Genomic DNA, 16,828 nt, shown 5'->3' on the forward strand with positions numbered 1-16,828 from the left:
CTTGCCCAGGGTCACACAGCCAGTAAGTGTTAAGTGTCTTAGGCTGGATTTGAACTCAGTTACTCCTGACTCCAGGGCCGGTGCTCTATCCACTGTGCCATCTAGCTGCCCTAGCTCTGCTATTTTTATCAAGAATACTTGAAAATCCTTTATTTCATTGAATATCCATTTTCCCCATGAAGGATTATACTCAATTTTGCTGAGTAGGTGATTCTTGGTTGTAATCCTAGCTCCTTTGCCCTGAGGAATATCATATTCCAAGCTATCTGATATAGAAGTCACTAAATCTTGTGGCTCCATAATATTTGAATTGCTTTTTTCTGTCTGCTTATAATATTTTCTCCTTGATTTGGGAGCTATAATATTCCTGGGAGTTTTCATTTGGAGATCTCTTTCAGTAGGTGATTGGTGGATTTCTTTTAATTTCTATTTTGCCTTCTTATTCTAAGATATCAGGGTAGTCTTCCTTGATAATTTCTTAGAAGATAATTTCATAGGTTTTTTATCATGGATTTTAGGTAGTACAACAGTTCTTAAATTACCTCCTCTCAATCTATTTTCCAGGTCTGGTTTTCTTTTTTCCAATGAGATATTTCATATTTTTTTCTAGTTTCTCATTCTTTTGATTTTGTTTTATTGCTTCTTAATGTCCCTTAAAGTCATTAGTTCCCAATTCTATTTTTTTTTTGGTGGGACAATGAAGGTTAGGTGACTTGCCCAGGGCTACATGGCTAATAAGTGTCAAGTGTCTGAGGTTGGATTTGAACTTAGGTCCCTCTGAGTCCAGGGACAGTGCTTTATCCACTGCACCACCCAGCTGCCCTTCCCCCATTCTAATTTTTAAGGAATTATTTTTTTCAATGAGTTTTTGTACCTCCTTTTCCATTAGGCCAATTCTGCCTTTTGAAGAGTTTTTCTTTTCCATGAATTTTTGTACATCTTTTTCCATTTGGCCAGTTCAACTTTTTAAGGAATTCCTCTCTTCATTGCATTTCTGTGCCTCTTTTAGCATTCAGCCTATTTTTAAAAGGTATTATTTTCTAACAGTATTTTTTGTACCTTCTTTACCAAAGTTGTTGACTCTTTTTTCATGATTTTCTTGCAACACTGATTCCTCCCTGCCCCAATTTTTCCTCAACCTCTCTTAGTTAATTTTTAAATTTATTTTTTGGGCTCTTCCATATGGCCTAGGACCAATTCACATTTTTCTTTGAGGCTTTGGATGTAGCACTTTTTTTACTTTGTTATCTTCTTCTGAGTTTGTGTTTTGATCTTCCCTGTCACCAGAGTAATTTTCTATGGTCAGGATCTTTTTTATTGTTTGCTCATTTTTACAGCCTATTTCTTGACTTTTAACTTTATATTGAAGTTGGACTCTGCTCCCAGGGTAGAGGGAGCACTGTTCCCAGGCTTCAGGTTTTTTGCACAACTATTTTCAGAGTTAGTTCTGGGGGTCTGTAAGGTTTTAATTCTCCCAAAGTGGTATGATCTAATGAGAGGTGTGGTTACTACTCTCTTGGCCTGTGCTCTGGTCTGTGAGTGACTGCAAGCCCTCTTTTCTGCTGTGGAGCTGGGACTACTCTTCTGTAGCCAAAAGCTATGGTGTGGTAGTGCTCCTCCTTTCCCTGTGATTGTGAGACAGATCTAAGTATGGGCAATGCAACAGAGTCCTGCCTCCAGTGACAACAAAGACATACCTTTAATCTCCTTCTGACCAGTTGGCTGATCCCCTTACCATCTGTGGAATGAAAGCTCTAGAAGCAGTCACTGCTACTGTTAATTCAGTTGCTCCCAGGGCCTGTCAGCAGTTTCCTGGGGCTCTACCTGCAGTGGCATACCCTCAGTTCCACCCTTAACTTGGTTCAATAGTTGTTTCCTGCCAACCCTCTAAGTGGTCAGGCTGGAAAATTGTTTTGCCCTATCCTTTTGTGGGTTCTACCTCTCCAGAATTTGTTATTTAAATATCTGAGGAGGTTTATAAACTTGATTGGAAAGTGTACCTCTCAACTAATTGAGGTTGAGTAGGTAAACACCTTAATGAAGTTTTCAGTTCAGGACTCCCTTGTATTAGCTTGGAGAAAAAAAAGACCTGGGTCCAGATTCTGACTCTGCCACTTATCATTTATGTGACTTTGGGCAAGTCACTTAAACCCTCTGGGTCCCAGAATCCTCTGCTATAAAATGAAGGGATTATTCTAGATATTAAGGATCTATCCAGCTCTAAATCTAAATCTATGACCTTATTTTCTGCCCTGGCTCCTACCCCAAGCCCAGGGACTGTTGACTACATCTTTAATCTAGTCCTTAGTCTAGTACCTATCCTAAAGTGAGTGCTCAATAAATGATTGCTGATTGACTGATTATAGATTTCTTTTTGTATCAAGGACTAAGCTCACCCTCCTCTTGCCATTTCCAATAAAATTAATTTAGCCTTTTAGCCCTCTTGGGAAGGTTTTGTTCAGGTGTTTCAGTCATATTTGATTTTTCATGACCCCATTTGGGGTTTTCTTGACAAAGACACTAGAATGCTTTGCCGTTTCCTTTTCCAGCTCATTTTACATATGAGGAAACTGAGGGAAATACAGTTAAGCAACTTGCCTGGGGCCACACAGCTACTAAGTGTCTGAGGCTGGAAGGTGTATCTTCCTCCCTCCAGGCCTGGTGCTCTATCTACTTTGAAACCAGATTATTGGCCCCATTTTAGAGATGATGAAGCTGAAGTTAGGATAATAATAGCAGTAGCCACAGTATTAGTAATAATAAATCACATTTTTATAGTGCTTTAACATTCACAAAACACTTTTCACACAATATCCCTGAAAAGTATGGAGTATAAAGGTTATTATTATTATTATTATTATTATTATTATTATTTTGGTGAGGCAATTGGGGTTAAGTGACTTGCCCAGGGTCACACAGCTAGTAAGTGTTAAGTGTCTGGGGTCAGATTTGAACTCAGGTCCTCCTGAATCCAGGGCCGGTGCTCTATCCACTGAGCCACCTAGTTGCCCCCTATCTTGATTATTTTACAGAAGAAACTGAGGCTCAGAGAGACTTGCTCAAGTTACTAAAGCTAATAAGCCATAGAAAGTCCTGGGGGTATGATACAGTAAAAGCTGGAGGAAATCTTGGATGGAATCAAGTCTGACCTATCAGACCCTTGCCCCATTTGAAAGATGAGGACTGAGACCCTTGCTCCATTTGAAAGACTGAGGCACAGAAAGTTTCAGTAACTTGGCCAAAGTCATAGTAAGTACTGGATCAGGAACTTGATCACAGGTCTTTTGATTCCCAATCCGGGGTTTTTTCTAATTAATGCTTTACCAATATTATCTCATTTTGTCCTCACAACAACCCTATTAGGTAGGGGCTATTATTCCCATTTTATAGATGAGGAAACTGGGGCTCAGGGAGGAAAATGACTTGCCTAGAGTAACAGAGTTAGTACCTGTCTGAGGTTTGATTTAAACTCAGGTCTTCTAGGGGTGGCTAGGTTGCACAGTGGATAAAGCACCGGCCCTGGATTCAGGAGTACCTGAGTTCAAATCCGGCCTCAGACACTTGACACTTACTAGCTGTGTGACCCTGGGCAAGTCACTTAACCCCCATTGCCCTGCAAAAAAAAAAAAGAAGAAGAAGAAGAATAAACTCAGGTCTTCTAGACTCCAGGTCCAGTCATTCATCCACTGTACCTCCTTGGGACAACAAACACAGATGAAGGACCTCCTTTTTTTTACAGGAGGACCCTCACCATCCAAATGCTAAAGCCTTCTCTCTCTAATCCTACTTTCTGTTTACTCTGTATGTATATTCTTTATTTATATATGTCTCCCCCATTAAGATATAAGCTCTGGGACAGCTAGGTGGTACAGTGGATAAAGTACCAGCCCTGGATTCAGGAGGACCTGAGTTCAAATCTGACCTCAGACACTTGACACTTACTAACTGTGTGACCCTGGGCAAGTCACTTAACCCTCATCCCCCCCCCCCCCACACACACACACAAAATAAAGACATGAGCTCTTTGAAGACAAGAGGTGTTACTTTTTCCTTGTTTCCCTATCACTTAGCACGTACTACCTAATAGCCTTTAACAGCCATTGATAAGTTGCTTTAAAAATTAAGTAATTTTTAAAAGCTGTTAATAAATGTTTGTTGAGTTTTGATGCATTGATTGTATAGAAACTTGTAGTGAAGTAAACCTGAGTTTGAATCCCTCCACTGATGCCTATCAGCTGTGTGACAATGATCAAGCCACTTAATCTCCCTGCATTTTAGTTTCCTCATCTGGAAAATGGCAATAAAATACCTTATCACAAATTCCACAGGGTTGTTGTGAGGATCAAATGAAATAATATATGTAAAGTGCCTTACAAACATTTAATTGCTCTCTAAATGTCAGGAGGAAGAGAGCAGACTGCATTGCCTGGGAGAAAACTGGAAAGTTTCTTTTAATAACGCCAAGTTTCTCCCTGAAACAAAGACCCATGCTACTGGAGGGCTTCAAATGATGGAACACTCTGGCCTCTGAAGAACTGAATTTGAGTGTCCCCCAAAGGACTGGGCACTCTCAGTGGCTGTGAGTTGGCTGGAGCACATTATAGACCTGGAACTGTGCAGAAGGTATTAAAGGATTTCATCAAAGAAATGGAAACTGGAAAGGGACATTAGAAATCCTCAGCTAGTCAAATCTCTCACCCTAATTTTCTGATTATGCAATCAGGATTTTTTCCCCTCCTGAGAGGCAGAGTGTTGTAAAGGGGAAAGCAGAGCATGGAATCTAGGAGTCTTCTACTCTGGCTAGGTAGCGAAGTCAAGACTTGAACCCAAGCCCAGGAGGGCTCTTTCCAATACCACCCACTGTCTGTTTGTCTAAAGAGTCTCTTAATCTTCAAGCATTATGTTTGTTTCCATTGCAGGACCAGATACCTTCTGTGGGCTCTGAAAACCAGCTTCCCCATGCCTATTTCCTGTGATGGACGAATCTGACATTAATGTGAGGTAAGATGAATTGCTAGATTTGTTATATCTTAAGTTCACGTTTCCCAGCCCATACTGTACTGCATCATTGTAAAATACCTATATTTGCCACCGGGAACCAGGCTGCTCTCTGCAGCCTAAGTGTTGCAGCTCTCAACAGCACATGAGTGTGTGGGGTGGAAAGGAGGAGGGAGGTAGAAGGAGGAGGGAAGGAGGGAGATGGAGGGAGGAGTAGGAAAAAAGGAGATAAAGAAAAGAAGGAGGCTTCAGTTATTCACGTTTGTAGGTCTTAAAATGTTAGGGTTTTTGGTGGTAAAAGTTTTGCAGCAGACTAGTTTTTACCTTCCTTAACAGACACAGAGGGAAATAGGAAGAACCAGGAAAACAAAATACGCCATGATTACAACTATGTAAATAGAAAGAACAGAATAGGAAATGGAAGGCTCTGTGATTATAACGACTAAGCTTGGCTTCAAGAAGAGTGCAGAAAGTACACCTCTCTCATTCCTTTTCAGCAGTGGGGGGCTATGGGTGTGGAATATTGAAGACAGTACCAGACATCTGTTGATGTTTTGGTTGTCTTTGCCAGACTTTATTTTTCTCTTTTTTATTTTTTATTAAGAAGGATGAATTGATGGATGTGGAAGGGGAGGGAGATATTCAGAATCCAATGGATAAAAAAACCCCATCGATTTTGTTTAATGAGTTACTGTTTTATATCATAATCATTGACAGTGCAAAGCACAAAGAAATCAATTGAAGTGGTTATAAATTTTTCTCATAATTTTTGATATGCCCATCCAGGAGTTGGTTGACTGTCCAATGTTTCCTTAAATGTTTGTAACACATCTTTAAAAATCTTGAGCATCAGTGTTCTAAGGACTTTATAGACTGTTTCCAAACTTTAGGTAGGAATGAAAATACCCTTCATACCAAATTCCAGAAATACTCAGTCACTTCTTAAATAAAGAGCATTGTATTGTTTCATGGAAGAGGTACTGTCAGTAAATGAGTTACAGATCTGCTTGGATGGGTTTTGGCAAACAATTGGAGTTGCATTTTTGTAGCAGTAGACACACAGGTCATATGGCCCCATATTTTCCTAAGACTAAGTGGATTAAAGCTGTTCTGTTTTGTTTTCCTCTATTTTCTCTGTTAGAGGAAGCTGGTGGAAAAAAGTGCTGGACCTGGAGTCACGAAGACCTGAGATCAAATCCAGTATCAGACATTTACTAGCTGTGTGACCCTGGACAAGTCACTTAACCTTTGTATGCCTCAGTTTCCTCAACTGTAAAATGGGAATAAAAACAGCATCTACTTTGCAGGACCATTGTGAGGATCAAATGAGATTATTTTTGTGAAAAGTGATTAGTACACTATCTTGCACATAGTAGGCGCTACATAAATATTTACTGCTTTATTCCCTTCCTTCCTTCAACATGAAATTGTGACCAAAGAATGGGGTAGTGTTGGGGAGGGAAGACACGGTTTTCTGTAGCTTGGTGTTATGCTTTTCTATTATAACATTATTTTCATTGGTGTTGAATTGCTTTGAATAGATGGGATATTCCAGGCAGGCAACTATTCTTAGATGACCTTAGCTGTGATTTATAGTTTCAAAACCTTTCCAATGTGATTTCTTAAGCGCTCTCTCTCTCTCTCTCTCTCTCTCTCTCTCTCTCTCTCTCTCTCTCTCTCTCTCTGGCAATCTGGGTTAAGTGACTTTCCCAGGGTCACACAGCTAGTAAGTGTCTAAAGTCAAATTTGAACTCAGGTCCTCCTGACTCCAGAGCCAGCGCGCTATCCACTTTGTTACCTAGCTGTCCCTTAAGATCTCCTCTAAGCTATAATGTTTCAAAACTTTATAAGCATCCTCTCTCTTGGTCTTCTAACCTGACTCCATCCACACATATTCATGCCTATATAACATCATTCCTTATCCCCAGAATGATTTATTATCGTGTTACAACATTCTCTTAAAATCCTCCAGAGTGTGTCAAAGTCTTCTCTCAGACATTTTCCACAGCCTACAGGAAGACATATTTCTTAAAACTCTCATAACTTTATGTTTATCATTTTTTTAAAAATTCCATCCTGAACTTTAATATAAAGCTCATTTCTAGACACACAACAAAACACAAGAAGCAGATTCTAATTTCTATTCTATATGGCTTGATTTAAAAAAAAAGTTTAGCATAAATTCTGCACTTGACTTCCACAACTATTCTGCTTGTGAAGGCTTCCTTCTAAACATTCTTCTTTCTCTGGATTTCTAAAAAAATTTTCAGTGGTCTTCTTTTACATGGCATCACTATTGCTAACTCCCCCCCCCCCCCGCCCCGCCAATATCCTTCCACTAAATTAAAAACCAAGAGAGGGGGCAGCTAGGTGGCGCAGTGGATAGAGCACCGGCCCTGGAGTCAGGAGTAACTGAGTTCAAATCCGGCCTCAGGCACTTGACACGTACTGGCTGTGTGACCCTGAGCAAGTCACTTAACCCCCATTGCCCCTCAAAAAACAAAAAATAAAAAAAAAACAACAGAAAGAAAATAACAGCCTGGTAAGAAGGAAAACAAATCCACACATTGGTCATGTCTAAAAATGGACGTTTCTGTACCTTGCTTCTATCACTTCCTCATTCAAAAGTAGGTGATATCATGCTTTATTATGTGACCTCTGGAAACTTGATCAGTCATTTTGCATTAATCAGTCTTTTAAGTCTTTCTAAGTTGTTTTTCTTCGTAATGTTGCTGTCCTTATACAAAATGTTTTCCTGGATTTTCTCATTTTACTGTTTCAGTTTCTACTACCTAAGATTCTCTAAAATTGTCTCTTTCATCATTTCTTCCAGAATAATAATATCACATTACATTCACATAACATAATTTGTTCATCCATTCCCCAATTATCTAAAAGACAACCCAAAGCATCCCCTTGTATTAGTTCTTTTCTTCTTCCCCCTCCCTTTAATTCCCCCATCAGAATTAGGACCTTTGTTTTGCTTATGACTATTCCTGTGTATTATTCTCCTCCTAATGTGCCTTCTCATCCCCTTTCATTTCCCTGTTGAGTTTATTCTATTACTATACCAAATTGTGTATATGTTTTCAACTTTTCTTTGTCAATTTAATGTGAGCAATGTTCATCTGATGTCCATTCCTCCTACCCCTTCCTCCATGTTCATATGTCTTTTCAGACTCCAAACTATGAAAAATAGCAAGTTCCATCCCATTCTTGGATCTTTCTACACTACCATGTTCCTTTTCTCCTCCTTCTTCTTTCTCCTCTAGAATTCTCAGAATAGAATTTAATCCACCCCCAGGAATTTTCCATTGCACCACTGCCTTCCAAGGGATTCTGTTATTCTGTGTTAATATGTTATGTGTTAATAATCACAACACATATACATAAATAATACATTAAGGTTTACAAAACACTTTCTTCACAATCACCTTGTGATGAAGGGAAGGAATGAATTACAATCCTCATTTTACATATGAGGAAACAGATATAAAGACCAAGTAACTTGCTTATGGTGACACAGCAAGTTTCAGAGAGAGGGTTCGAATTCAGATTTCTGGACTCCCAAATCTACTGTATGATACGACCTCTTATAAAGCAGTGGCCAAGCCCCGACAGAAACCAGAGTTTCTTGAGACTAATGGATCCCAAGCACTGAGATAGGAATGAGAAGCTGAGAGCTGAAGCAGATATTTCAAATTAGTGTTTCTTGTGGCAATTAGGAGGTAGGCTACCAGGGATGCCATATCTGTCTAAATACAACTATCTGAAGCAATCTGCTTCCCTGAGGCTTTGCCCTTTTATGCTGGTGGTGTTTGTTCTGTGATTCAATGTTACACTGAAATGTTAGTGTGATCACAGAATAAATTGTACCACTTCCTGATTCCATTACATTGCCAAGGCTATGGAATAATATATGAATATAATCACACATTTAAAAAAAGACATTTACTACTGCATAGAAATTGGTTTACAATTTGATTTGTTCAACAGGATGTGTCAATGGAAGAGGGAAACATTATCTAGTCTGTTGTACCCCAAATTTCTTTGGGACTGGCAGTTTTGGAATCTAGGTAGTAAACATGTGCATGCCCAGGAAAGCTAAACCCCACAAAATGAATGTACGATTTTGCTCAAGAGAAGGAAAATTTAATGGGAGCTATCAGCACATGGACATTCAGGGGAAGTGATTAACACTCTAATGGAGATATTACCAAGATTATGGACTTTAAGGGGAAAATATTAGCTCAGTAATAGACACATATCTCTATAAAGAATGACTCCTCTGAAACAAAAGTAGAATCCTTAACAATAATCCTAAAAATATGACACAATTATTCCTGGAAAGAGTATTGCAGGATACTAATATATGATACTGAATCAATAATGTCTGCCTAAAGATAAGGCCACATGAAATTCCCAACTCCTAGGAGAGAGGGGCAGGGGGAGAGAGAGAGACAGAAAGACAGAGACAGAGAGACAGAGAGAGATAGAGAGAGAGATAGGGAGAGAGCCAGAGAGACAGAGCCAGAGAGAGACAGAGTTAGAGACAGAGACAGAGACAGAGACAGAGACAGAGACAGAGAAGGAAGCTGAAAGATTTCTGGTTACTCTTCCATTTTCCAAAACCAAAACATGTTCTTTTCTTTTGGGGTACCAATCAGAGTTAAATGACTTGCCCAGGATCTCACAGCTAATAAATGTCTCATTCCAGATTTGAACTCAGGTTCTCCTGACTCCAGGGCCAGTGCACTATCCACTGTACTCAACTGCCCCCCTCCTTTGTTTGTTTGTTTGATTTTCTTACAATAATTGAGGTTTACTTATTTATTCTTTAAAATATATTTAAACAGCAGTAATCACTCCCCAAGTGGAAAAATTACAATATTTCAAATAAAATTTAAATGTAAATTGGAAAGAACTGAAAATACAACTGAGAGAAATTAAACACAGAGGGCACCCAGGGTTGGGCTCAGAGCCAGGGAAGAATCCAGGGTTTTTTTCAGGGGACGAATGTGCGCACGTGCCACACACGTGTGCGTGAGCATTCAAGGGGTGCAGGTTGACTCCAAACAGTCAAGGTACCACAGAAGTCCCCAAACCCACTAGTTCCCTCTAGGAAGGGGAAAAGGTGAGGGTGAACAAGGTTCTTGGCATAGGAGAAAGCCAAAGTCAGAAAGCCCTGCTAGGTACACTCTTCCTCACCACCCAATCCCATCTCCCACCCTAGGGACCTGCCAGGGACCTAATCCTAAATTATGTTCTATTATATTATGTTACATATCACATCATATTATATTATATCATATTATGGGTTTCTACAAAAGAGACCTGTGAAATTATCTATTATTTCCATAATAGAAAATGTGAGGGGCAGCTAGGTGGCACAGTGTATAAAGCACCAGCCCTGGAGTCAGGAGTACCTGAGTTCAAATCCGGCCTCAGATACTTAACACTTACTAGCTGTGTGACCCTGGGCAAGTCACTTAACCCCAATTGCCTCACTAAAAAAAAAAGAAAGAAAGAAAATGTGACATCAATACCATGACCTATTTGGGGACTATTACTATAATAGACAGAGCTAGGTGGTATGGAGCCTTGAATGCCAGGCCCAGGAGATTGCATGTTTCTTGGTTAGCCACAGAGAACCACTGAAGACTTGTGAGCAGAGGGATGTCTTGATCATTGCAGAGTTCCATCTCTATCCATAAGAAAGATCCTTCTGACAGCAGTGGGAAGGATGGATTGGAGGGGGGAGAGAGTGGAGGTGGGAAGACTTGTTAGGAGGTTTAATTGCAATAGTCCAGGTGGGTGGTAATGAGAGCCTGTTAGGGTAGTAACAATAGGAATAGCAAAAAGAGGATCATAGAACTGTAGATTTAGATTTGAAGGGGACCTTGGGAATCATCCAGTCCTATCCCTTCATTCTGCAGGTGAGGAAACTGAGGACCAGGCTTTCCTAATGTCACACAGGTAAAGGAGCAGAACAGGAATTCAAACAGGGACTTTGATTCCAAATCCGATCCTGTTCCCACTATTCCTTCTCTAACTTATACTAAGGTGTTTGGCTTTGTCAATTCAACCTCCACAACACCTGTTCATTTCTTCCTTTCTCTCCACTCCCACAACCTCTATCTTTATTCAGACTTTTGTTACTTCTTTTTTTTTTAAATTGAGGGGCAATGGGGGTTAAGTGACTTGCCCAGGGTCACACAACTAGTAAGTATCCAGTGTCTGAGGCCGGATTTGAACTCAGGTACTCCTGAATCCAGGGCCGGTGCTTTATCCACTGTGCCACCTAGCTGCCCCCCTTTTGTTACTTCTTGCCTGGACTATTGCAATAGTGTCCAAATGGTCTCTAATTTCTCCCCTTTCCTACCTGTCCTTCATATGGCTACTGAAATTGGTATTCTTGAACTGTGCCTCTGATCAAGCCACCTCCCCTACTCAAACATCATCAATGGCTCCTTATGCCTCCAGGATCAAAGGCAAACTTCTCAGTCTGGCATTTAAAGACCTCCACAATCTAGTCCCCATTTATCTTTCCATTCTTATGTAAAATAATAACATTTATATTGTGCTTTAAGATTTGCAAAGTATTTTACAAGTATTTTATGTTGTTTACAACAACCCTGAAAGGTAAGGACTATTATTATTATCTCCATTTTACAAATGAGGACACTGAGTCAGACAGAGGGTAAGTGACTTGCCCAGGGTTATATAATTAGGGAGTGTCTAAAGCAGGTCTTCCTGACTCCAAGTCCAGCACTGTACCCACACACTACCTAGCTGCTTCTATTCCTCTCCTTCATTCTTGCTAACTGACCTATTAGTATATTGTATTGAGTCATTTTTTAGTCATGTCTGACTTCCCGTGACCCCATTTTGGGTTTTCTTGTCAAAGATACTGGAGTAGTTTGCCATTTCCTTCTCCAGTTCATGTTACAGATGAGGAAACTGAGGCAAACAGGGTTAAGTGACTTGTCCAGGATCACATAGCTAGTAAGTCTTTGAGCTTAAATTTGAACTCAGGTCCTCCTGACTCCAGAGGTGGCACCCTATCTACTGCTCCACCTAGCGGCCCAATGACCCTATATATGGTCTTCCATGTTCTATTCCCATTCCATTTTTGCTCATGGTCTTCTTTTTTTAAAATATATACCCTTGGGGGCAGCTAGGTGGTGCAGTGGATAGAGCACCGACCCTGGATTCAGGAGGACCTAAGTTCAAATCCGGCCTCAGATACTTGACACTTACTAACTGTGTGACCGTGGGCAAGTCACTTAACCCTTATTGCCCTGCAAAAAAAAAAAAAAAAAGGCAGATTGGCAGATTGAAACATACACCCTCCTCACTTCCACGTCATAGAATTCCTAGCTTCCCTTAGCTCAGATTCCCTGTCCCACATGAGTCTTTCCTTGATCTCCCCAAGTGTTCTGTCCTTCTTACTATTTATTTTTCTGTATACGCTATTCACTTACTTATTTGTGCACATGGTGTATCTCCTAGAAAAATGTAAGCTTCTGGAGGCAGGAACCGTTTTATTTTGACTTTGTATGCAACTAGCATATAGATGCCTCGCTTAATAAATGTTTGTTGAATCAAAATGAAAGCCAGCCTGGAAATGTCTGCATTCTTTTAAAGGGGTGTTAACTAACCCAGCTGAATTTCTAATTAATAAAATGTCAGGAAATATGTCAAACAAAGAATATGTGAGCAATTTTTTAGGGTTTGAAAGAACTCCCTAGTGCCCTTTAATTCATACTTAATAGGACCTATCTTCTCTTATTCATTCTTAAAGCCCTCTGTCCCTGGCTCTTCCTCAGCTCTTTCTCTCCCAAGAAATCTAAGTTACTCACTTGGTGATAGTTAGCCAACACTCTCACATCAGAAAAATAGAGCTCAGAACCTTGGTGCAACACCATTGGAAAGGTTGATGATACTTCATCTTGATGTTGACTGCAGGTATCCATCTCTGATACCTAACACAATGATGATCTGGGATTATATACTTGATGATAATCCAAGGTTGTTGTTTGTCCTTCATTATTTTTTTTTGCAGGGGAATGAGGGTTAAATGACTTGCCCAGGGTCACACAGCTAGGAAGTGTAAAGTGTTGTCCTTCGTTTTTTTTTTTTTTTAGAGTGAGGCAATTGGGGTTAAGTGACTTGCCCAGGGTCACACAGCTAGTAAGTGTCTAGTGTCTGAGGCCAGATTTGAACTCAGGTACTCCTGACTCCAAGGCTGGTGCTCTATCCACTGCGCCATCTAGCTGCCCCCTGTCCTTCATTCTTAAAGAGGACAATGACATCTGGGTGATGTCATTACTTGCATGAATTGGATTTAAATGAAAGAGGGCTATGCAAAGTCACCAACCTTACTCTCTCCTCCAGAGCCATCTGGGTGCAGTGGCAAGATCATCAGGATGACTGGAGATGGCCCTGGATATTTATGGCAATTTTGGGGTTAAGTGACTTGCCCAGGGTCACACAGCTAGTGTCCGAGGTGAGATTTGAACTCAGGTCCTCCCAACTTCAAGACCAGTGCTCTATCCACTGCACCACCTAGTTGCCCTTAGACTCATCTGTTTTAAATGGAACAGAGGCCATGGAATCAAGAGAATTTGTTAGGTAATCAGATAGGAGAGGTGAGGGACAGGGAAGATCATAAGCCTATAGTTGGAAGTGACACAAGAGCTCTTCTACTTTATGGTCTCTGTCATCCATAAATCCTCACATCCATAAATGCTACAGGATCATACGATTTAGAGCTGGAAGGGAGCTCAGAAGTCACATGATCCTAGGATCATAGATTGGGAACTGGAGAGGACCTTAGAGGTCATCTTGCCTCACTTTCTCATTTTACAGTTTGAGGAAGCTAAGACCCACTGAGGTTAAGTGACACCCTAAACTGTGCAAGTGGGAAGCATTGGAGGTGAGATTTGAACCTGGGTCTTCTAAGTTCAGTGCTCATTCCACTGCAGTGAGCTGATGGGTTTTGATAATGAGGAAAAAAATTATGAAGCCAGGAGGATCAAGAAACTTTTGGAGGAAAGATAATAAGCTCAGTTTAGGGCATAGTAAATTTGAGATACTAATGGGATGATCAGGTGGAGGTGCTCAGATAGTCATTAAAATGCAGGTATGGAACTCAGAGAAGAGCTCAGGATGGCACCTTTAGATTTGGAAGTCAGATGTGTAGTGGCAGAGCCATGGAAATGGCTAGGGAAAGTCAACAAGCATATATTAAGCACCTACTATGTGTCAGACACTGTTAAGCACAAGAAATATAAAGGAAGACAAAAGACAGTCTTTGCTCTCAAGGATCTTTCAGTCTAAAGAGAGAGACAACATACCAATAACTACATACAGACAAGATATGGACAAGATAAATTGGAGATAATTAATATATGGAAGGCAATGGAATGCTACAATATAATGCTATAAGGGAATTAAGAAAGTCTTCTTGCAGAAGGTGAGAATTTAGCTGAAAATTGCAGGAAGTCAATGAAGCCAAGGGGCAGCTCAGTTGCTAAGTGGTTAGAGCAAAAGCCCTAGAGTCAGGAAGACTCCTCTTCTTGTGTTCAAGTCCAGCCTCAAATATTTACTAGCTATGTGACCCTGGGCAAGTTGCTCACTCCTGTTTGCCTCAGTTTCCTCATCTGTAAAATGAGCTGGAGAAGGAAATGGCAAACTACTCCAGTATCTCTGCCAAGAAAACCCCAAATGGGGTTACAAAGAGTCAGACACCACTGGAAAAATGACTCGAGGAAGCCAAGAGGTAGAAATGAGAGAGTCTTCTTGGCATGGGGAACAGCTAATGAAAATTGCTAGAGCTGGGAAATGGAACATGTTGTTCCAAGGAGAAAGAGGTTGGTGTCACTGGATGACAGAGTATGAGAACTGGGGAAGGCAGTAAGGCATAAGACTCAAAAGAAAAAGAGGGCCAAGTTATGAAGGGCTTTAAATGTCAAAGGATTTTGTATTTGGTCCTGATGGTTCTCGGGAGAGACTGAAATTTATTGTCTAGAGAGGCTACAGGGAAGATCAAATTGACAACTGAGTGGAAGATAAACTGGAGCGAGTGGTGACTTGAGACAGAGAAACCAGCCAGAGACCTGAAGAAAAGAAGGCTAGAAGGAACGAGTATAGATTGAAAAGAGAAGCAAACAGGAGGTAGATCCTCAAGAAGCACCCACAATGAAAGGTGGAGAGAAAGTGGGGAATCAGAGAAAGAAAAGATTCCTCTGAGTGGTAAAATGAGAGGTGTCTCTGAAGCTCAGGAAGGAGAGACAACAATATCTGGTTGGGAGGGACTGGTCAAAAATGTCAAAAGATGAAAAGAGGCTATTGATACCAATGGATTTGGTGTGAGAATGCAAGCTTCTTGAGGGCAGGGACTTTCATTTACAGTATTTTGTTTTTATCCTTAGTGCCTAGAACAGTGCTGGACATACAGAAGACAATAAATGCTTGTTAACTGATTGAGTTATAGATCTTAGAGAAGGAAGTTACAGTGAAATGGCAGAGATAGGAGAAACCCTTTGTGGTAGCAAAGCATTGGAAATTGGAGAGGATGCCCAGCAATTGGGGAATGGCTGAACAAGTTGTGGTATATGGATATAATAGAATATTATTGTGCTGTAAGAAATTATGAACAGGCAGATTTCAGAAAAACCTGGAAAGAGTTAAGTGGACTGATGCTGAGTGAAGTGAGCAGAACCAGGAGAACACAGTAACACAGTAACATTGTGTGATGATCAACTGTGATAGACTTAGCTCTTCTCAGCAATACAATGATCCAAGACAATTCCAAAGAATTCATGATGGAAAATGTTCTCCATATCCAGAAAAAAGAACTGTGGATTCTGAATGCAGATTGAACAATACTATTTCTACTTTTGTTTTTTGTCTTTTTTGAGGTTTTTCCCTTTTGTTCTGATCTTTCACAACATGACTAATGCAGAAATATGTTTAATATACCTATATAACCTATATCAGATTGCTTTCTGTCTTGGGGAGGGGGAAAGGGAGGGAGAAAAATTTAGAACTAAAAATCTTATGAAAACAAATGTTGAAAACTATCTTTAAATATAACTGGAAAATAGTAAAATACTTTTATGATTAAAAAAAAGACATAAGGGACAGCTAACTGGTGCGGTGGATAGAGCACTGGCCCTGAATTCAGGAGGATCTGAGTTCAAATCCAGCCTCAGACACTTGACACTTACTAGCTATGTGACCTTGGTCAAGTCATTTAACCCCAATCGCCTCACAAAAAAAAAGACATAGGAGAAACCAGGGAGCAAGAAGTTGAAGGGAGAGAAGGCATTGAGGAATTAGAGACATCCATTATTAGCAACTTTTTCAAGAAGTTTAGTGATGAAGGAGAGAAGAGAAATGGTTCTCTCTCCAGATGAACTAGAAGAATCAAGGGAAGGCTATTTTTTCCTTTTTTTAATTAAAAAATGTTTTCAAAGAAAGCTATTTTAAGGACTGGGTTAACCTGAGCATGTTTATAGATAGATGAGAAGGAATCAGTGGGGAAACAGAAAATGAAGATTATGAGACTGAGAAATCATAGAATAAAAGATTTAGACCTGGGAGTGACCTCAGAGATCATCTTATTTAAATCCAACCTCATCATTTTACAATGGGGAAACTGAGTCCCAGAGAGATCAAATGACTTGCCCAAAGTAACACAGGCAGTAACCACCAAAGGTGGAATTTGAACCTCATGGATGATTACTGGAATGTACTGGAGGAGACAGGAGGGGAGAGGATCAATGGTGCAGAGAAGAGAAACAGAAGGAAGAAGAAAGTGATG

At 40.3% G+C, this 16,828-nt stretch overlaps 1 protein-coding gene across 2 annotated transcripts in view; it reads left to right on the forward strand.

Annotated features, from left to right (window-relative positions):
* HTR4 (5-hydroxytryptamine receptor 4) overlaps positions 1 to 16,828 on the forward strand; it is an 86,639-nt gene that overhangs the window by 14,215 nt on the left and 55,596 nt on the right. For both annotated transcript variants that reach the window (XM_043989706.1, XM_043989707.1), the window contains exon 2: positions 4,920 to 5,001. In XM_043989706.1, the coding sequence (XP_043845641.1) occupies positions 4,976 to 5,001 (26 nt within the window). In that variant the 5' untranslated portion in view covers positions 4,920 to 4,975. The remainder of the gene's footprint in view (positions 1 to 4,919; positions 5,002 to 16,828) is intronic.

The sequence above is a fragment of the Dromiciops gliroides genome, chromosome 2 (assembly GCF_019393635.1).
Source record: "Dromiciops gliroides isolate mDroGli1 chromosome 2, mDroGli1.pri, whole genome shotgun sequence".
NCBI classification, from domain to species: domain Eukaryota; kingdom Metazoa; phylum Chordata; class Mammalia; order Microbiotheria; family Microbiotheriidae; genus Dromiciops; species Dromiciops gliroides.